The sequence below is a fragment of the Pleurodeles waltl genome, chromosome 6 (assembly GCF_031143425.1).
Source record: "Pleurodeles waltl isolate 20211129_DDA chromosome 6, aPleWal1.hap1.20221129, whole genome shotgun sequence".
In the NCBI taxonomy this organism is placed as follows: Eukaryota; Metazoa; Chordata; class Amphibia; order Caudata; family Salamandridae; genus Pleurodeles; species Pleurodeles waltl.
The window spans coordinates 1,555,784,715-1,555,806,429 of NC_090445.1; the positions used below are offsets into that span (position 1 = coordinate 1,555,784,715).

The 21,715-nt window shown below is 46.8% G+C and overlaps 1 protein-coding gene across 2 annotated transcripts in view; it reads right to left on the reverse strand.

Annotated features, from left to right (window-relative positions):
• The window catches only part of MTOR (mechanistic target of rapamycin kinase), a 1,113,749-nt gene that overhangs the window by 66,644 nt on the left and 1,025,390 nt on the right, over positions 1-21,715 (reverse strand). For both annotated transcript variants that reach the window (XM_069241238.1, XM_069241237.1), the window contains 3 exons: positions 19,160-19,282; positions 17,350-17,432; positions 15,722-15,794 (listed from right to left, as the gene is read on the reverse strand). In XM_069241238.1, the coding sequence (XP_069097339.1) occupies positions 15,722-15,794; positions 17,350-17,432; positions 19,160-19,282 (279 nt within the window). The remainder of the gene's footprint in view (positions 1-15,721; positions 15,795-17,349; positions 17,433-19,159; positions 19,283-21,715) is intronic.

Sequence of the window (21,715 nt, forward strand, 5' to 3'; positions counted from 1 at the left end):
GACAAACATGAGACCCACTGCATTGCAAAAGCTTGTTTTAATATATGGTTTGGTCCTCCCACAGGGCTCTGTGTATTTTTATGCTATTTCTGGTGGTAATTTTGTGTACATATTGTGTGTGGATATCTCTAAAGGGAGATATACCAATGCTAGTCTTTTAGTAGTGCAGTAATAAAGGATCCTTTATTTTTGCAACACTTGTGTGGTTCTTCCTTGTGGGTGAGTTACATACAGTCTGACTACTGTGGTATTGCAAGTGCTTCACATACCTCTTGGATAAGCTTTAACTGCTTGCCTTAGCTACCCCTAGAGAGCTTTTGCTATCTGGACACCTACTCACTATCACTATGGGTTAGCTGGACTCAGTATAGGGTGCCATACTATAGGGGTACACCATAAACTCAGTCATCCTCCTACAGTTACTTACCTTTAGTAACACCTTATCTCGAAGAAACATTCTAGTTCCAGATTCCTTGCCTTAGATTTTCCCCAGGTGTCAGTCTGGATCCAGAGATTTTTCTCAAGCAGTACCCCTGCGCGCCGCTCAGTAGCGTTGGTCTGCTCCATGTCAAGTCACTGGTGTTGTGCGTGACAAATATAGGACACTGTGGACCTATACAGGCGCCACCATGGTGCGCTGCCATCATTTTCTTTACACAACTTTCCAATCCAGAAGCACGGAGCCATGAAGAACACAGACCAGTGACGAGTAAGAACTAGGGCCCTGAAAGGGAAATCCCTGTCCCTAGACATCAGTTTTCAGAGCGGGGAGGATAAGTGGAACGGTAAGGAACCTGCAACTAGAATAAGTCTCTACTAGATAAGGAGTTATCGAAGGTAAGTAAGTTGTTCATCTGATAGAGACCTGTATTTGCAGATTCCTTGCCTTAGAATAGATACCCATGCAATACCATCCCCGGAGGAGGGTATGCAAACCAAGATCATACTAGGAAGTCCTGTAGAACTGAACAAGCAAAGTATCAGTCACTACGGACCTGACTGTCCAGGCAGTAGTATTTGGTAAACATGTGTAGGGATGCCCACGTTGCTGCCTGGCAGATGTCCAGGACTTGAACTTTGTGTGCTAACGCAGTGGTTGCTCTGGTAGAATAAGAGCGCAAAGCCTCCAGGGGTTGCTTCTTAGCCAGTTCATAGCACATTTTAATGCAGAGAACAACCCATCTGGAGATGGTTCTCTTCCGCACTGCCCAACTTTTCTTTCCACCCACATACCCAACAAAGAGTTGATCATCCACTCAGACCTCCTTGGTACGATCAAGGTAGAACGCCAATGCTCTTTTTGGGTCCAGACGGGGGAGTCTCTCTTCTTCCTTAAAAGGATGAGGGGGGGGCGTAAAACGTAGGCAAGGTGATGGATTGCCTACATGAAAGGGCGTGACCACTTTTGGGGAAAAAAAGGAAGCCCTGGTGCGAAGCATCACTTTGTCAGGATAAATGGAAAGGTAGGGTAGCTTAGATGACAATGCCTGCAGCTCACTCACTCCACAGGCAGATGTGATGGCCACAAAGAAGGCTGCTTTTAACGTCAGAAGAGGACAGTTATGAAGCTGTTCGAAGGAATAGCACATCAAGAAAGTAAGAACCAGAGTCAAATTCCATTGTGGAATTATGAAGGGTGATCGAGAACATATGGGTAAGACCATTAAGGAATCTACTAACAATAGGTGATTTAAACAAAGAGGGTTGGTCAGGTAATCTCAGAAAAGTAGCGATAGCAGACAAATAACCTTTGAGGGTGCCCAAAGCAGAGCCCTGCTGGGCCAAAGCTAATAAAAAATAAAAGGACTTCGTAAAGAGGGACAGAGAGGGAGGTCAACAGACCTGTCTGTGCACCATACTACAAATATGTTCCATCAACAGGCGTATACTGTTTTGGTGGAGGGACGTCTGGCTGCCAGGATAACGTCACAAACTTCAGGCAAAAGGTCAAACGCTGTCAACTGCCACCGCTCAATCATCACACAAGAAGGCGGAGACTGGACAGGTTCCGGTGGGGAACCCTCCCTTGCTGCGACAGAATATCCTCTCAAAGGGGCAGTCTGATTGGAGGATCAATGGCTATACTCAAAAGCTCAGGATATCAGACTCTTTGTGCCCAGTCCGGCGCCATTAGGATCACTTGGGCCTGGTTGTTCTTGATCTTCTTGAGAACTCTGGGCATAAGAAAGGCGTTCATGAGGCCTGAGCTCCACTCGAGACGAAAAGCGTTGCTGAGCGAGTGCCGCTTTGGAAACTTCAAAGCACAAAACTGCTGACATTGTGCGTTCTCTGCAGAGGCAAAACGATCTAAATAAGGCTCTCACTACTGTTGAAAGAGACCTTGCGCCACCTACGGAGGGAGATGCCATTCATGATCGACCAGGCATTGATGGGTGTGTTGGTCCTCTCTGGCGTTCAGACAGCCCGCCAGATCTTGAACCACCAGGTAAATGCCTTGATGTTCCAGCCATGTCCAGCGGCACAGAGCCTCCTAACAAAGAGCCCATGACCCCACCCTGCCCTACTTGTTGCAATACCCCATGGTGGTGGTGTTGTCCACGAACACCTGCACTACTTTCCCTTTGAGAGAGGAAAGAAAAGCTTTCAATGCCAGTCTGATCGCTCTGAGCTCCAAAAGAATGATGTGGAGCCCGGACTCTGCCAGATACCAGACCCCTCTAATTTCAGCGTCTCCCATGTGGCCGCCCCATCCCAGGAGTAACGCATCTGTCACTACTGTCAGACCTGGTTGGAGAAGGCAGAGGGATCTGCCTCTGACCCAATTGCTGTTCAAAAGCCACAACTGCAGATCTTGCGTAGGTCCCTACGGGATCTGGGCCATGTCGAAGTGATTCCCCTGATGCTGTGCCCATTGTAACTTCAAGTCCCATATATGCCATCTGGCATGTGCCACCAGCAGGATGCAGGAGGCATTGAGGCCCAGCCGCCTCAGAGTCATTCTCACAGAAATCCAGGAGAGAGGCAGAAACATCGGTATCCTGAATATCCTGAGCTCATCGTTTGGGAGGATAAACTCAAAACTGCACCATGTCTGGAACAGCTTTGAAGAAGGAGTGTCTGAGACGAAGATAGATGTGACTTCGGCACATTTATAGTGAACCCCAGCGAATGCAGGAAGTCCGCCGTATTATGGAGGTGGGAGACGACAGCCTGGGGTGAGCCCGCCTTCAACAGCCAGTCGTCGAGTTAGAGGAAGACTGAAACCCCTGACCTGCGCAGATGAGCTGCAACCACCACCATTACTCTGGTGACCACTTGAGAGGTGCTGTAAAGCCAAAGGGGAGCAGAGTAAACTGAAAATGCTGGTGGCCTACCATAAACCACAAGTAAAATCTGTGGGCAGGCAGGACTCGAATATGGAAATAGACGCCCTGCAAGTCCAATGCTGACATCCAGTCTCCAGAGTCTAAGGCAGATAGAACATGAGCCAAAGTGAGCATTTTGCGCTTCTGCTTCCTGAGGAAGTGATTGAGGGACCAGAGGTCTACGATAGGGAAGGGGCCCTTGTCGTTTTTAGACACCAGAAATTAGCAGGAATAACAACCACAACCTACTTCTGGCACAGGCACCCTCTCTATGGCTTCCTTCACCAAGAGAGCCATAACCTCCGTGCGGAAAAGTGCCAAGTGATCCTCCGCCATCCGACTGTAGAATGATGGCATGAATTGAGGAGTAGTTGCGAAGGGGAGGGAGTAGACCCTTCGGACTATTTGCAAAACCTACCTGTCTGACATGACGGACTGCCAGCGGGTCAGGTGATGGCAAATTCAACCTCCGACTGGTCCTTGGTGGGAAAGCAGCAGACTAGGAAAGTCTGGAGGTGGGGGTTTGGAGGCGTGTTGAACTGGCTGGACTGCTAGCTCCCCAATCCACAAGTATGTTGGATCCCACGTTCCCAGACACGCAGAGACTGACCACCATGCGTGGCGCGGTGGCTAGGGAAACGAACGTGGAAGGATTCCCCTTCCATAGCCATGAAAGGGGTGAAAAGCAGACTGAGGGGGTGAGGGGAAGCTGCAAGGCCCAAGGACCTGGCCGTAGCCCGGGACTCCTTAAAGCGACTGACCGCCGAATCTGCTTTGTCTCCGAAGAGATGGCTGCCATCAAAGGGCATATCCTTAACAGTGGATTGGACATCCCCCGAAAATCCAGACGTCCTAAACCAAGTATGGCACCTTAGATGCAACCAATCTGCCTAGTTAGTCGGTCGTATCCAGCCCAAATCGTAGTGAAAACTTCACTGTGTCTCTCCCATCTGCAACAGTTTGGGAAAGAATGGCCCGGGCCTCCACCGGGACCTGTGGCAGCACTTGTGCAACTGTGTCACATAAGGTATGGGTGTAATGGCCCAAAAGGGATGTAGTGTTCACTGACCGCAATGCTAGGTTGGAGGAAGAAAACATCTTCTCAAGTTGATCGAGGCTCTTGGATTCCCTATTCCGGGGTGCCGAAGGGAATGAGCCTGGAGAGGTGGAGGCTTGGATAACCAAGTTCTCAGGGGTGGGGCATTGCGTCAAGAACACTGGGTCATTTGGAGCTAGTTTATGGTGGCAGCTGACTGTTCTACTCACAGAAAACCCCTGTGCTGGGCTTGGACCAAGACCCCAGCAGGACATCAGTGAGGGCTTCATTAAAGGGCAAAAGGGATTCAGAAGAAGCCCCAGGCTGAAGCACCTTTGTCAGCAGGTTAGTCCTGACTGCCACTGAAGGCAGCTTGAGGCCCAGGGGAGAAATCATGCCAGCGTCAGGGGAAGTGTCCAGACCACTAGCCTCACCCAAGTCTGAATGCTAGTCCACGGGATCTTCAAGCTGGTATTGGAAAGGGTCCAGCGACCCCTCCCAGTTCTCAACATAGCCCAACCCAAGGGAATAAGGGCCAGGATCCGACCTAGGGAGTAAGGCCCCTGTCGGAATCGCCGTTGCGTGACACCGGCCCGGCTCCATGTGAGAGTAAGCCATGAGGATGGAGTCGCCGGCGACCACTGGCACAGGTGGCGTCAGGAATGTCGACATCAGAACCATCGTCGGTGAAGTCGAGGTGATATGACCTACGTGGGTTCAGATCCAAGAATGGATCCATGGGTGCCCTCCGGAGCTGAAGCTGCCAGTGCAGTACCGGAGGGGGCCCCTGCTGACTCCAGGAGGGTTGGACTGCCCAAAAATAAGGCGCAAAGCCTTATAGAACTCGCAAACTTGGGCAGGGGTCGCTGTGGCTCATGGAAACTCAAGGAGGTACAGAGTCAACCCAGACGCAGGCTCCGAGGATTAAGGCCTGGACCAACAACGCTCCTTTTCCTTCGTCATGTGGGCTGATGGAAGAGGTGAAGTTGAAGAACATTTGTTGTTCTTCAATTTCTTCTTGTGCTTTCGACTTACCCAATCATCAGAAGGACTTGGAGTGAGATGATGATGAATGGGGGTTCCGTGACTGTTCTCGGGGTCTTCCTCTCAATCGAGATCGGAAGCGACGTGGACTGCTGGGCCGTAAGTAAGTTTAGGGAAAGATCCCTTTCTGATTCATGGTCCGGCACTCGGAGCACGACTTTGGGTCGTGGTTGCGCTCCAAACACCACAAGCACAAGAGTTGTGGATACCTCATAGACAACGTCTGATGACAGGATCCGCAAGGCATGTCTTGCTTGATGACATTTCAATGAATCAAGAGTAAAAACACTCAAAAATCTTTGACAAAACATCAAAAAAGTTCAGACAAAAAGTGACTAGGGGTAGCTCTTCTTTGGATCTGTGCTTCGCTGGCACGGAAAGAAAAGAACAGACGCCAGTACACTGGGGTGGCACCTAAATAGGTCCCATGATGTCATATCTGGTGCGCACGACACAGGTGATGGACGTGAAGCCGACCGGCGCCACCTAACGGCACGCAGGGGTATTGCTCGAGAAAAATATCCGGATCCAGACTGATGTCTGGGGAAAATTCTAAGGTAAGGAATCTGCAACTACAAGTCTCTATCAGATATAGGTCCTGAGAGTAACTGGGCCAAGTAATCTTTCTGCACTTGACTGGTCTAAGCAGTCCAAGGCTTCCTTGGCAAGGAGAAGGTGCATGGGAGACCAGGTATTCAACACAGGTTCACAACTCATACACAGCAGCAGTAATAAATCATTGTCTAGCCAAATACTTACTTCTGTGAAAAACAAGAAGTATTTCTACTGCTACTTACACGAAGGAAAAATACGACATTTACAAACAATCACACAATTCCCCTTGAGGTTGGTAAAATCCAGGGTTGCCCTACTAGCATTTTAAGTCTGAAGAGTCCACTTTGACTCCTAATTAAAGTCTACATCATTCTAGCACCACAGCGTTTCTAGCAGCAAGTTTACCCAAGGCCAACAGGCCTGAAACCAGTCTTACTGCTCCTACGGGAGGCAAACTTTCAGCGTAATCAAGTGTGCCCCACCTGCAGGGGCTTGCAGAGGCTGCAGCCAAGTATAGGTAAGTCAGTAGCACTTGGACCAGGTGGCTGCACTCAATGGGTGCAGAATCTCTAGCTCGCAGTTGAGCTCCTGAAGCGACCACGTACCCGCGGCTCCTCCTGTGGGGTGTTTGTTTGGCTCCCGAAGGAGGGTGGCTACGATGATCCTGTCATGGGTCTGTTGCCTGGGTGATGGTGCTCCATCAGTGTTTTCACTTCTCCAGCTGGGCAGGACAAGTTGCAGTCTTTGGTGCTCCTGGTGAGCCCCTATGGCACACAGGATCACTGCAATGTACAGTCCAAGGTAATCGGGCTGATCATCATGATGATACCACAGTGGGCTCTCCCGGTATACAAGGTTACTGCTCCAATACCCGCACAGGACCATGGCCCCTTTCAGCTCAGTAGTCTCTTCTCCGGTGGCCCCTCCTGGCACACGGGGTTGCCAATTTGCTACCGCACAGGGCTATGGTCCTTTCCAGCACTGCAGTCTCTCTTGTAGCCCCTCCTGGCACACAGGTTCACCTCTTTGCTACTGCACCTTTCTACTGTTGCGTAGGTTCTCATTATCCTAATGAGACTACTGGATTTGGGCGGCAGAATCACCTGTGCTGTGGGAGACTAAGTCTGAACCCGCACCATGTGACGCCTGTCGGCCTAATCCGGGTTTTGTTACAGCTAACTAACAGTGCCTCATCTCCACCCAAGAGTAGGGATGATTGGGGCAACCGGGCGCATGACATAAATAACTCTCCAGGAGAATCGTGGTCACTCAGATCTCATCCGTTTCTCTTAGTTCCATTAGTCTCACATATGCAAGAACAATCAGAGGCAGAGTATAGTTCAATAAGGTTTTATTGAAGTAACTGCATCTTAGATAATAAGGCATGCATTGCAATAACTAGGATGAAGAAGCATAATAGGATTAAAATTGTGACAAGGAGAGTAAAACACAAAAATAACGCTACCATATTGTCACTAAAGTTTTTAAGGATAGTTCCTACCTAAGCCATGTTAGAGCACATTCTGCCCTTCAGGTTCACCCCAGGGAGGACATCATCCCTCATACCTGAGCAAGAGGCCTGTAGTCTACATAAGCAGCTGCAGCGAAGCAATCAGCATACAGTCGTGGGCATCTGGCTGGATTCTCCCTCTAACGTACATGGATCAAAGTAGTGTTTTCATAATAAAACAGCTGATGTTCCAAGAAAGGATCCCTACGTAAGAGTGTGAAAATGTCACTTACCCAGTGTACATCTGTTCGTGGCATCAGTCGCTGAAGATTCACATGTTGTGCATAGCCCGCCATCTGGGGTTGGGTCGGAGTGTTACAAGTTGTTTCTCTTCGAAGAAGTCTTTCGAGTCACGGGACCGAGTGACTCCTCCTTTTGTCTCCATTGCGCATGGGAGTCGACTCCATCTTCGATTGTTTTCCCCGCAGAGGGTGAGGTAGGAGTTGTGTTGTAGTAATAGTGCCCATGCAATGGAGTGACTAAGTATGTACCTATTTAAGGTTTAAATAATATATTTACAAATGTACAAAGCTTAAGCTAACTTCCGAACTGCTACAGGCTCCCGGGGAGGCGGGTGGGCACATGTGAATCTTCAGCGACTGATGCCACGAACAGATGTACACTGGGTAAGTGACATTTTCAGTTCGATGGCATCTGTTGCTGTAGATACACATGTTGTGCATAGACTAGTAAGCAGTTATCTCCCCAAAAGCGGTGGCTCAGCCTGTAGGAGTGGAAGTAGTTTGAAATAAGGTTCTTAACACGGCTTGACCTACTGTGGCTTGTTGTGCGGATAGCACGTCTACACAGTAGTGCTTGGTGAACGTGTGAGGCGTAGACCATGTGGCTGCCTTACATATTTCGTGCATTGGAATATTTCCTAGAAAGGCCACGGTGGCACCTTTCTTTCTGGTTGAGTGTGCCTTTGGTGTAATGGGCAGCTGTCGTTTTGCTTTAAGGTAGCAGATTTGGATGCACTTAACTATCCATCTGGCTATACCTTGTTTTGATATTGGGTTTCCTGCATGAGGTTTTTGGAATGCAATAAATAGCTGTTTAGTTTTTCTGATGTTCTTTGTTCTGTCAATGTAGTACATTAATGCTCTTTTGACATCTAATGTATGTAGTGCCCTCTCAGCTACGGAATCTGGCTGTGGGAAGAATACTGGTAGTTCTACCGTTTGATTTAGGTGGAATGGTGAAATAACCTTCGGTAAAAATTTAGGATTAGTCCATAGGACTACCTTATTTTTGTGTAGTTGGATAAAAGGTTCTTGTATTGTAAACGCCTGAATTTCACTTACTCTTCTTAGAGATGTGATGGCGATGAGAAATGCAACTTTCCAGGTTAGGAATTGTATTTCGCAAGAATGCATAGGTTCAAAGGGTGGACCCATGAGTCTTGTTAAGACGATGTTGAGGTTCCATGAAGGAACGGGTGGTGTCCTTGGTGGTATAATTCTTTTGAGGCCTTCCATAAACGCTTTAATGACAGGTATCCTAAATAGTGAAGTTGAATGGGTAATCTGCAGGTATGCAGATATTGCTGCGAGGTGTATTTTAATGGAAGAGAAGGCCAGGTTCGATTTTTGTAAGTGTAGTAAGTAGCCCACTACATCCTTTGGAGATGCGTGTAATGGTTGAATTTGATTCTGATGGCAGTAGCAAACAAACCTTTTCCATTTGCTTGCATAGCAGTGTCTAGTGGATGGTCTTCTAGCTTGCTTTATGACTTCCATACATTCTTGTGTGAGGTGTAAGTGTCAGAATTCTAGGATTTCAGGAGCCAGATTGCTAGATTCAGCGATGCTGGGTTTGGATGCCTGATCTGTTGTTTGTGTTGTGTTAACAGATCTGGCCTGTTGGGCAACTTGACGTGGGGTACTACTGATAGGTCTAGCAGTGTTGTGTACCAAGGTTGCCTTGCCCATGTTGGTGCTATCAGTATGAGTTTGAGTTTGTTTTGACTCAATTTGTTTACTAGATATGGAAGGAGAGGGAGAGGGGGAAAAGCGTACGCAAATATCCCTGACCAGTTCATCCATAGGGCATTGCCTTGAGACTGCCTGTGTGGGTATCTGGATGCGAAGTTTTGGCATTTTGCGTTCTCCTTTGTTGCAAATAAGTCTATTTGAGGTGTTCCCCAAAGTTTGAAGTAAGTGTTTAGAATTTGGGGGTGAATTTCCCATTCGTGGACCTGTTGGTGATCTCGAGAGAGATTGTCTGCAAGTTGATTCTGGATCCCTGGAATAAACTGTGCTATTAGGCGAACGTGGTTGTGAATTGCCCAGCGCCATATCTTTTGTGCTAGAAGGCTCAGCTGCGGTGAGTGTGTCCCCCCCTGTTTGTTTAGATAATACATTGTTGTCATGTTGTCTGTTTTGACAAGAATGTACTTGTGAGTTATGATTGGTTGGAATACTTTTAGTGCTTGAAAAACTGCTAGCAGTTCCAGGTGATTTATGTGCAGTTTTGTTTGATGTACGTCCCATTGTCCTTGTATGCTGTGTTGATCGAGGTGTGCTCCCCACCCCATCATGGAAGCATCTGTCGTTATTACGTATTGTGGCACTGGGTCTTGGAAAGGCCGCCCTTTGTTTAAATGTATACTGTTCCACCATAGAAGCGAGAGGTATGTTTGGCGGTCTATCAACACCAGATCTAGAAGGTGACCCTGTGCTTGTGACCATTGCGATGCTAGGCACTGTTGTAAGGGCCTCATGTACAGTCTTGCGTTCAGGACAATGGCTATGCATGAGGACATCATGCCTAGGAGTTGTAAAATCATTTTTGCTTGTATTCTCTGTGTTGGGTACATGCGTTGTATGATCTTGTTGAAATTTTGAATTCTCTGTGGACTTGGAGTGGCTAATCCTTTTGTTGTGTCTATTATGGCTCCTAGGTATTGTTGTACTTTGCACGGCAGAATGTGTGATTTTGCATAGTTGATGGTGAAACAGAGTTTGTAGAGGTTTTGTATGACCTGATTTGTGTGGTGTGAGCACCTTGTCAGTGAGTTGGTCTTGATTAGCCAGTCGTCTAGATACGGGAATACGTGTATTTGCTGCCTTCTGCAGCCACTACTGCTAGACATTTTGTAAAGACTCTTGGCGCGGTTGTTAAACCAAACGGCAATACTTTGAATTGGTAATGTATTCCTTTGAATACAAACCTGAGGTATTTCCTGTGCGACTGATGTATTGGTATGTGGAAATACGCGTCTTTGAGATCTAAGGTTGTCATGTAGTCCTGTTGCTTTAGCAATGGTAATACCTCTTGTAGCGTGACCATGTGAAAGTGTTCTGATTTGATGTAGGTGTTTAGTGTTCAAAGGTCTAGGATTGGTCTCAGTGTTTTGTCCTTTTTTGGTATTAGGAATTACAGTGAATAAACTCCTGTGTTTATTTGTGTTTCTGGTACTAGTTCTATTGCTTTCTTTTGCAATAATGCTTGAACTTCTGTTTCCAGAAGGTCTGAATGTTGTTTTGATAAATTCTGTGCTTTTGGTGGTATGTTTGGAGGGATTTGTAGAAATTCTATGCAATAACCATGTTGGATAATTGCTAAGACCCAAGTGTCTGTAGTTATTTCCTCCCATGCTTGGTAATACTGACCTATTCTTCCCCCCACTGGTGTTGTGTGGAGGGGATGAGTGACATGTGAGTCACTGCTTGGTTGTAGGGGTTTTGGGGCTTTGAAATTTTCCCCTATTCCTAGGGAATTGTCCTCTGTATTGGCCCCGAAAGCCTCCCCTCTGGTACTGTCCCTGGTAGCTGGACGGTGTTGTCTGTGAGGTGCTGGCTTGTGTGGCCTGACCCCGAAACCCCCCTCTAAAGGTTGTCTTGCGGAAGGTGCTGTAAGTGCCTCTGCTCTGCGGGGAGTAGAGTGCGCCCATGGCTTTAGCAGTGTCAGTGTCCTTTTTCAGTTTCTCAATTGCCGTGTCCACCTCTGGTCCGAACAGTTGTTTTTCATTGAATGGCATATTGAGCACTGCCTGCTGTATCTCTGGTTTAAAACCAGACGTTCGTAGCCATGCGTGCCTTCTTATAGTCACAGATGTGTTAATTGTTCTCGCAGCTGTGTCCGCTGCGTCCATAGAGGAGCGTATCTGATTATTAGATATGTTCTGTCCTTCCTCAACCACCTGCTTCGCCCTCTTTTGCAGTTCCTTGGGTAGATGCTCAATGAGGTGTTGCATCTCGTCCCAATGGGCTCTGTCGTAGCGCACAAGTAGTGCTTGGGAGTTAGCGATGCGCCACTGGTTTGCAGTCTGTACTGCGACTCTCTTTCCGGCTGCATCGAACTTGCGGCTCTCTTTATCTGGGGGTGGTGCATCCCCAGATGTGTGGGAGTTGGCTCTCTTGCGAGCTGCTCCTACTACGACGGAATCTGGTGGCAGCTGTGTGGTGATGAAAACAGGGTCTGTGGGAGGCGCTTTATATTTCTTTTCCACCCTTGGTGTTATTGCCCTACTCTTGACCGGCTCCTTGAAGATTTCCTTTGCGTGCCGAAGCATTCCTGGGAGCATAGGCAAGCTTTGGTAGGAGCTGTGGGTGGAGGAGAGGGTGTTGAATAAGAAGTCATCCTCGACTGGTTCTGAGTGGAGGTTTACGTTGTGGAACTCTGCCGCTCTAGCCACCACTTGTGAATAAGCCGTGCTGTCTTCTGGTGGTGAGGGCTTTGTGGGATACGCCTCTGGACTGTTGTCCGACACTGGGGCGTCGTATAAGTCCCAAGCGTCTTGGTCCTGGTCACCTTGGCTCGCGGTGGTGTGAGGCGGGGAATGTGATGGAGTTTGTGCTGGTGAAACGTTAGTTACAGGTGGAGGAGAGGCTGGCGGAGTTACCTTTTTCACCATTTTTGTTTGTGGTGCTTGGTCTGTTTGAAACTCCAGTCTCCTTTTTCTCCTAATTGGGGGAAGGGTGCTTATTTTCCCTGTTCCTTCCTGTATGAAAATACGTTTCTGCGTATGGTCCACTTCGGTGGATTGCAACTCTTCCTCAAATCTATGCTTTCGCATCTGAGAGGACAGTGATTGCTCCTCTGAATAGGAACCGGTAACTGGGTCGGTTGCGGCTCGTTTTGGCACCGAAACCCTGTTTGTACTCTTTTTCGGCTCCGAGGTGACTTTTTTCTTTTTTGGAGTCGAAACCTCTCGGCGTCGATCTTCCTCAGTGCCACTGTCTCGGCGTCGAGCCTTTTCGGCACCGCTATTTCGGCGTCGATCCTTTTCAGCAGCACTGTCTCGGTCCCGAGCAGGCTGCGTGCCGGTGTCTCGACCGGAGTCGGACGATCTCAGCACTGTTTCGGCCTTTTTCGCTGCCGACGGTCGGTCACCGAATTTATGGGTCGAGCCATGGCCTGGTGGCAGTGGCGTCCCCTGGACCTTGTCACTTTTCTTGTGTGTTGCCTTCGACGTCTTACTCACAGTTCTTTGATCGTCGAATTCCTCGGAGTCCGATTCGTGGATCGAGAAGGCTTCTTCCTCCTCTTGTTCCTCGAACTCTCGGTGTGCTGTCGGCGTGGACGCCATCTGAAGTCTTCAGGCTCGACGGTCACGGAGTGTCTTTCGGGACCGGAACGCACGACAGGCCTCGCAAGTCTCTTCACTGTGCTCAGGCGACAGGCACAGGTTACAGACCAAATGTTGGTCTGAATACGGGTATTTGTTGTGGCATTTGGGACAGAAACGAAACGGGGTCCGTTCCATCTGCGTTGTCTGACACGCGGTCGGGCCGACCAGGCCCCGACGGGGGATCGAAAGCTACCCCGAAGGGCACCGGAGCTCTTCAAACTTCGATGCGGTGTCGATTCTATCTAAGCCGATCCCGAACGCAACAATACCGACGTAATCTTCCGATAGTTAGCTAACTTTCCGTTCCGAAACTCGGAGCGACAGGAACACGTCCGAACCCGATGGCGGAAAGAAAACAATCGAAGATGGAGTCGACGCCCATGCGCAATGGAGACAAAAGGAGGAGTCACTCGGTCCCGTGACTCGAAAGACTTCTTCGAAGAAAAACAACTTGTAACACTCCGACCCAACACCAGATGGCGGGCTATGCACAACATGTGTATCTACAGCGACAGATGCCATCGAACTGTATGTTTCAGTGATAATTGGAGACAAAGTGTACCACTTTTGCCGGTAACCTATCTTACACAGTGCTGGCCTAGGCTAAGAACAGCTAGATAGAGAAAGTAAAACAAGACTGAAAATGTGGCTATTGTTAAAATAATAAAAACGAAGCTGAATAAAATATATCTAGGTTAAAGTGCACAGCGGAAGGACTAGTATGCTAAAATAACGTATATAAAACTATAGCTAAAAATGGTTACACAACATTGCATGGCAGTATGACACACAGTTAGGTTCACAGCAGCCCCTCCTGGCATTGGGGGGTGGGGGGCAGGTCCCCGACTCTGTCCTGCACATGGGCAATCTAATCAGTGCAGCAGCCATTTCCTCACACCTTGTGCAGAAAATCCACTCGACAAAGCACTCCACTGGACATCGCTTTCTCCAACGCCCTCCTCTTCACAGGACACACTGGTCCTGGTAAGCGGACAGGTGCTGGTGCTCCAGGCTAGGTGGTCTTGGATTCCCTGAGTGATGTCCCCCCTCACCCAGCACACAGACTAGTGGGCCCAGTCCTGGTCACAGGCAGAGGCCTGTCTGGCTGTTTAGCAGATGCCAATTTTTGGGGTCTCAATCTCCCCTTCTTATAGCCCATTCCCAGACACCAAATGTGATTTAGGGACTGAGACTTTTTAAGTTTTATGCTGGGGTCCTTTTTTCTTTGAAGCACATGCTCCTCAGCTTCCTCTGCCTCTTGAAAAAAGGTCTGTCACAGCAGGACCGTCACCACAGTGTCCCACAACACAGGCCATTGGATTGACTAGCGTTCACACTTGGATGTCAGACGTAGCAATATGTGCATCAAAAGACAGCCCAGGATCTCCAGCCCTGCTCTTTATTTTTCTCTTATCAGCTCCATCTCCTTCCTAAGATGTGCCCAGGCTCTTTCCTTGTAACCTCTCATGAAACAAACAGCATCTTTTGAAAAGTACAGGGAAGGCTTGGTCCTCCCCTCCCCAGTGTATGTCCCACTCAGCTTATAGTAATGCAGAAACCACAAATCTGTCTGGGGACAATCTTTCTACCTCCTCTCTCCATGTTTCACACGTAGGCATGGGTCTCCCAGAAGTGAACCCTGGGCCCTCTACAAGTACTGTACCATTCAGAGGCACACATACACTCAATGCATGCATACTGCATACACGGACTACACAGTGCTGTATCCTCCTTGTACTGTACCACTCAAAGGCGCGCACAAATCCAGCATCTACATTTAACATGCACACATTGCCCAGCACTGTATCATTTATGTATTGTACCACTCAGGGGCACACATACACTGAGCATATGCATTTAACATGCACGCATTGCATCCTTCATGCTTTGTACCTCTAACAGGTACACATACATCCAGCGCATGCATTTATCCTGCATACTGCACAGCATTACATCCTTCAGGTACTGTACTACTCACAGGTCCATGCACCTTCAGTACATGCACACACCGTGCACGCACTACTCAGTCTTGCACTATCCCTGTGTTGCACCCTTCCAAGGCACACATAAACCACTTCTGCGCTGCGCTGCGCCGCACTTCACACCAATCTGATGAAGGCCAAAGGTGAGCTAAGCACACAGCAGCAGAACTTTAAAAATGAGTGAATCTGTAGGCCTCACTCCAGTGATACAGGTTAAAAAGGATATGTTTACTCCTAGTGATCACTACACGGTATGCTGCCACCACCGACCTTGGGTTACTAAACTGCTAGTGAAAGCTGCAATCTTTCATCACTATGATGGTTGTGCTTTGAGCACTCTTCCCGGTCCAACAAGAAAACCACAATCCTTGAGACAGGCCTATCTCATGGGACCGCAACATTTGGGCACAGAGGGCAGGGGTGCATTTCCATTACCATGCAGAGGACTTTTCCATCCCAACAGAAAACAATTCTGTTCCTCGACTAGGCAATCTAGCAGCTTTTAAATGTTCTAACCAATATGAGTCTGCTCCCCATTATTCCCTCCTGTGGGGTTGTAATCGACATGCAATAAGAAGAGCAGCAGAAGGTGAGTGCACAACAGGCAGTTCCCAGGCAAGTGACTGCTTGGAGAAGGAAGAGACCACCTAAGAAAGACCAACATTCACTGGCTAACTAACAGTTCAAACATACCTCGAAACAGTCACCAAAGTCAATGTGCAGGATCTTCCCGCTTAGCCTATCCAGCATCAGATTAGAAGGATGTCTGTGGGAAAGAGAAGGGAGGTAATGAGAGATGGTAGGGCAATGGGAAAGAAGAAGAAACATATCTATGCAAACAGAAGTGCCTTGGAGGAGAAACTGGCTAGAGAAAAAGGAGCATCAGAAGAACAAGGAAAATATGCTTATAGTTCTTAGCACAGTATAAAAGAAGAGAAACCATTACTATACAAACAGTGGCACTTGTAGGGATGAGGAATCGAAACAACAGGGATCTGGTCCACAACAACAGATGTGCTCTTAACTGGGTCAGCAGGCGGATTTGTGCTTTTAAGTATGTAGTAAAAAAAAATCACGGCCACAATCGGTGATGTGCAGCTAATGGGACCAAAGCAAACAAAGTACTCTTAATAGAGTAAACAGTAGGTGATGCCCTCTTGACAGAGTAATGGGAGAAATTGGAGCAGCAACGGTAAGTCCTAGGCTATACAGTAACAGACAGAAGGGGGCAGAGCTAAAAACAAATTGCTTCAGAGGGTCTCCCGAGGTGATATGCACTTCAAAGAGCCCCAGATGTCCCCTTAGTGGCAGGTAGCCAAGGATGGCTTAAAAAAAAAAAAATGGTTTTTAAAGAACAATTTAATCTTTTTACACCAGTGGACACAACAATCTGCAAGTACTCTAAGGTACTGTGATCTAGTTTTTGATCATAGAGATGGGTGTGTCATCATCCATCTTCCTGGGTGATTACTGCTCCCAGGCTCCTTGGTTGATGGCAAATGATTAGAAGTACAGGCCTTTTACCTGCACCTTGACAGGGAGGCTGACTCCAGAATGAAATCACACCAGTCACCAATAACAGGTACCTTTAAAATGGGTATTACTGAAATGATAACTGCAGTGCCGACAAAAGGTAGAAATGTGGTAGGGAGGTCTATAATATTGCAAACTCAACACTGGATGGCTGAATAATGCAAAGTAGGTGAACAATACATGCTGAAAACAAGCACATTATCATGAAATAAATGCCCTCTCTATAGTGTCGTGGTGTGCAAAGTTGTGTGTAAACTTTTGTGAGACCAAAAGAGACTGTCCTGGATAGATGAAGTCACTTTATGTGAGTGTACAAAAAAGGGTACCTTCCCCGAGAACTGCATTTATCCTACGTGGAGATGACAAACTGCATATCCTTTATTCTTCTAACCCCTGCCCTGAATGTGACCCATCTAGCTGCCTGGGGAGTTTCACTAGGCTTTCCTCCACTGAATCACACACTTGATTCTTTCAACTAGCAAACTGAGATACTCAGGGAAACACCTTGCTTAGTTCTGACAATCTGACAAGCCTAACCTCCTCTCTGCCTGCAAAGTACAATAAAAAGTGAACAAATAGATTAGAGATTACAATGCAAAATATGGGTAACTTGGTAATCATCATGAAGTGTAACAGGACTTCTGGATTTAGGGAACCAGTAGTAAATCACAGTACCCATCAAGGCTACTGCTAAGTAACCACTGATTACATCAGAACCACAAGAACCAACCTCACACTCCCCACAATACAATACAATTATGTAAGAGTGAAAACTCCAGTTCGCTTACCTGTCCCCGAGGCCGAGGATGTACCCAACTACAGACATTACAGCCAAGGAGCGTGTGTAGTTTGTTCTTCTGTCAAACCAGACCTGAAAAAGGAAACAACATGAACTACTGTTCTAGAAGCACGGACATAAGCATCAGTTCTCACAAGTAGTGGGCTGGATCTAAACTAGTGGAACAGCAAATTACTGACTCAATCATTTTGTAGATAATATCCGATCTGCTACCTGCTCAAGGGAGGAATCAATGTTACTTAGTTCTGCCAGTGGATTGTAGCTGGTACAGTTCCCTTTCACAGCCCAGATCATAACTCTGCTACAGGCTTGGCACACAACTAACTCCTACCAGCCCTATTTGTTATATTTCATTTCTACACTGAAATAGAGCTTCTTTGCAAGCCTCCTATTCCAATTCAGCTATTCTATTGCACGCTAGGCTGTACACCTCCTTTCTGCACTGCAAATGCCAACTCTATTGTTGTACAACATACAATATACTACAGGCCCCTGGCAGAGCCTTACCCACTAAAATGCCCCTAAGCAATTTGGAAAAAACTCCTGTGCAAACATTCTCAGTTTGCATCTTTCTCTATATCCGGCTGCCATATCCCCTCTTACACAACGGATCATAAAACCTGTGCAGTGACTTATACTCATCCCTACAGTTAGTTGATAAGTAGCTGGGTCATGGGGTAATGGCGCCTTCTCACTAACTGCTAGTAACGCAAGAGCTAACCAATTATGCTTGCCTTTTTCCACCAAAAAGTCGGCTACTTGCACTTGCCACTGAAAATTGCATAGAGGAAGGCACAAGACAACAAAGATGGGAATAAGGCCTAGAAGAGTGCAGATACAGTAATGGTTGGGTTGTTCATGGTACCTACTGGGTGCCAACATTCCCAATCACATGCATATTGGGAAATCCGGCCAACTCCACTTCTCTACAACATGTGTTGCTTCTTTACACTCCTCATAATCAGACACTTCTGCTCTACATCATATGGTCGAGCAGAACTTCCCCCTCACAACCTTCAACTCTAAAGAGCTAGATACACCACACACACACGCACACGTGCAGAATTCCTTGTTTCCAGTCCTACCATAAGCTTGATTTCACAATACGCAATGGGGAACCTCTAATTTCTACAGCTTCTATCTTAACTCTATCTATAAACCAAGGGATAGGAAAGCCAGCACACAATTTCACTTCATTTCCTAACTCATCTGCATCATGCAATGGCTGGAAAGGTGAATCTGTTGCTTTCAGTGCAGGGCACTGTCCTACCACACACATTCTTGGTAAAGCATGAGTTGATAAATGTAACTGTTTTTACACGCACTGGGTTAGGGCACTAGCACATAATCAGTATTATGGAGGGCTTTAGAAACCCAACATCAATAAACAAACTAAAGAAAAGTTGAAAATTCCCTATTCATCCACTTCACAAGTTCTTAATACACAGTCTAATTTCTTGCTTCCAAACTTGTGAAAAGTAGATTAACAGTTAGCATTAAATTCACATCAGGAGATATTTCTAATGATTTATGATTGGTCTGCATTGCTACGTCATGTAATCATTGTTCCAACTGTCACAAATCTGGGGTTTAACAAGGGTTTTCAAGTAGCCAATTTGGCAGTTGAAGCTATTTAAAAAATGGAAGCTTGGTAGAAAGAATGTTCTAGAAATTAATAATATCACCAGAATATGGGAGACTGTTGATCTCTCCTGGTGAAGTTGGAAACACTTCCATGCCCTGCCTAGGAGTAATTGCACTCAACAACATCTACTGAAAGGAAATCATAATGCACATACCTCTGAGCTGGGGCTCTTCAGCCAAAGCAGCTTTGCAAGGTCATCACCAGCAGTGTTGTTAACAGCATGCTCAAACACTTCCACTTTCTGCATTAGAGTCAGGTGGTCATAATCTGGAGCCATCTATAAAAGAAACACATGGAAATATATATTGAAGGCATACAATGAGGTCCTATGGTTTGGGTCTGCAAACTATACCTCAGCCACAGGGCTGTGGAGTCTTTCTGCTCTGGGACGTTCCTCACTAAGCCAGGTGGGCTAAGTATATGGGGCCATACATATACATCTTCACTCAGTTCTGTGGCAGGTTTATATCATCATTCACTAAGGGGAACAAGGACACATTCCTCACTGGGCCCTATGGCAGCAGATTCATTTTCTGTGACTATGTCAGTATACATTGTCTCCTAAAAAACTAAACATACCACCTGAGCAAAACCTGTTACCCTCAAGTGGATAGCACAAACTCAGTGGTAGGCCTTAATGCAGAGCAAATATGGACCTATCAATTATGTGGAGCATGTGTTGGCCCGAGCAGAAGATGGATGGGCAGAATCCTGAAACTGGATGGCCGTACTGATTCCTGTGAGAGAGGGGCATTTAGGAAAAGTGGGGTGGTTCCATGGTATCTTGATGGGAATTGAAGGCCTACTTAAACAGGATCACTTTGAAACTAAACCTCTTGATTGTGGAGACAGGACAGAGCTTCAGGTTGGTCGGAATGTGTTTCAGATGTGGGCACAACAGACTGGTTTTGCCATTAGGATTAGGTCTCCAGAATGTGAGCAGGATCTGAACTTGCTCAGCTTTGCACTGTATGATCAAAGAATCTAATAATTGGTGTTGGGGAAGCAGTATTTGCTAGTGTTTAAAGTACTTGTGACTTAAGAGTGGGTGCCCCATACAAAGAAAAACTGAAATACAGTTCCACTGGAAGCCAGTCAAGCTCTGTTATGGCTAAAGTTTATGTGCCACATTTTCCTCAAATTATGGCTGTTTTTTCATATTTGGATTGAGGTCTGGTTGTAATGCATGTGGTTTCATGCTTTGATGTATCTTGACATGTAACAGTTCAAATAGCAACGGATTCTGGTAAGGTCTACCTGATGGTTCTTGTGGAGCAGCAGGAGGACACTTCTGGGAATCATGATATAGAGGCTGGTATTTTAATTTAAGCATTGAAATAGGCGTCTGAGTAGGCACAATGGTCAATATGTTTCATAATTTGTGCTGGCGTTGGCATTGCGTTGTTCTGGCAGCACCTAAAATGTTAAGGCATAGGATGAAAGCCTTGCCAATAGGATCTCTGTCTGGGTCCTCCACTGAGGGAGAGGTTGTTTTCCCTTATCCAAAATTAGATGTGTTGCACACATTCTGAGATATCATTACAATGGTATGGATGAAGTGTTCTCCAGTCAAGGAGAACTTGCATGTTGTAGGTTTATATTTGAAACTGTAGCTTGCTCTGTGTGATCATTTCTGTCAAGGGCTGCTTGAATATATTTGAGGAGTCCAAGACATATGGATAAGTTCATTAGGAAAGGTTCATTCATTCATTTCTGTTTTTTAACAACTTTATTTTGCAATAAGGAAACATGACACACATTACAGATTTGTCCTGAGGATTATTGAATTAAGTAGTAAAGGAGGATTCACACGTCCACTCCCCAGTGTGTGTAAAAAAAAAGGCCTAACGGGCAAAATAGGACATCGTATCACATCTCAAAGTAGTGGTCCCACCTACCCACCAGATCTTCAGTGGGTAATGGCAGCAATTGTAAATATAGAGATTATGTTGGATCACTCTCCGTGACTGTGTGGGGTATCACCTACATCGCCGAATCCCTCAGTGTCTTGGACATTGTTAAATGCAACCCCCTGGTTCTTTGCAGTCTCCGTATGTAGGTGGTCAACGGATGCCACATGGTGTCGGATATGGCAGCACTGTCCCTAATAATGCTGTAAGCTTTTCCATGGCATAAATAGCCCACACTTTCACCACCCACATGTTTAGTGAGGGTGCATATGGCTGCTTCCGCATTTGGGCTATGCTCAATCTTGCTGGCAGAAGTAGGTCGGAGAAAAGCCGCCCTTGTGGAGTAATCATGGGAAAAAGACTTTCCCACCCCCCGGGCCTTCCAGAAGGACCAAGAGCAGGTCGTGTGGTAGCAAAACGCTAGTGGTAGAGTGCACAGTGTTTAGGACCTTGCCCTAAAATATTTGTACCATAGTGCATGCCCACCATTTGAGTAGGAAAGAGGAAAGTGCCCATTCTCCGCACCTTTCCAACATAGCTCTGAGCCCCAAAACAACTTATGAAGCCGTACAGGCGTGAGGTAACAGCGTGCTAGGATTTTTTTAGTTCTTTGCATTAGGGGCAAATGGAGAACTTGAAAGCACTGCCATACGGCTCACAAAGTTTTGTCTGTGATGTCAGTGTTCTATTCCCTTTTCCCTAATTTCACATGCGCATGTTTCCAGGTAGAGGGGGCAGGGGGGGAACAATGCAACAATACAGCCATGATATGCTCTCTTTCCTCTCTTTGCATAATTAAG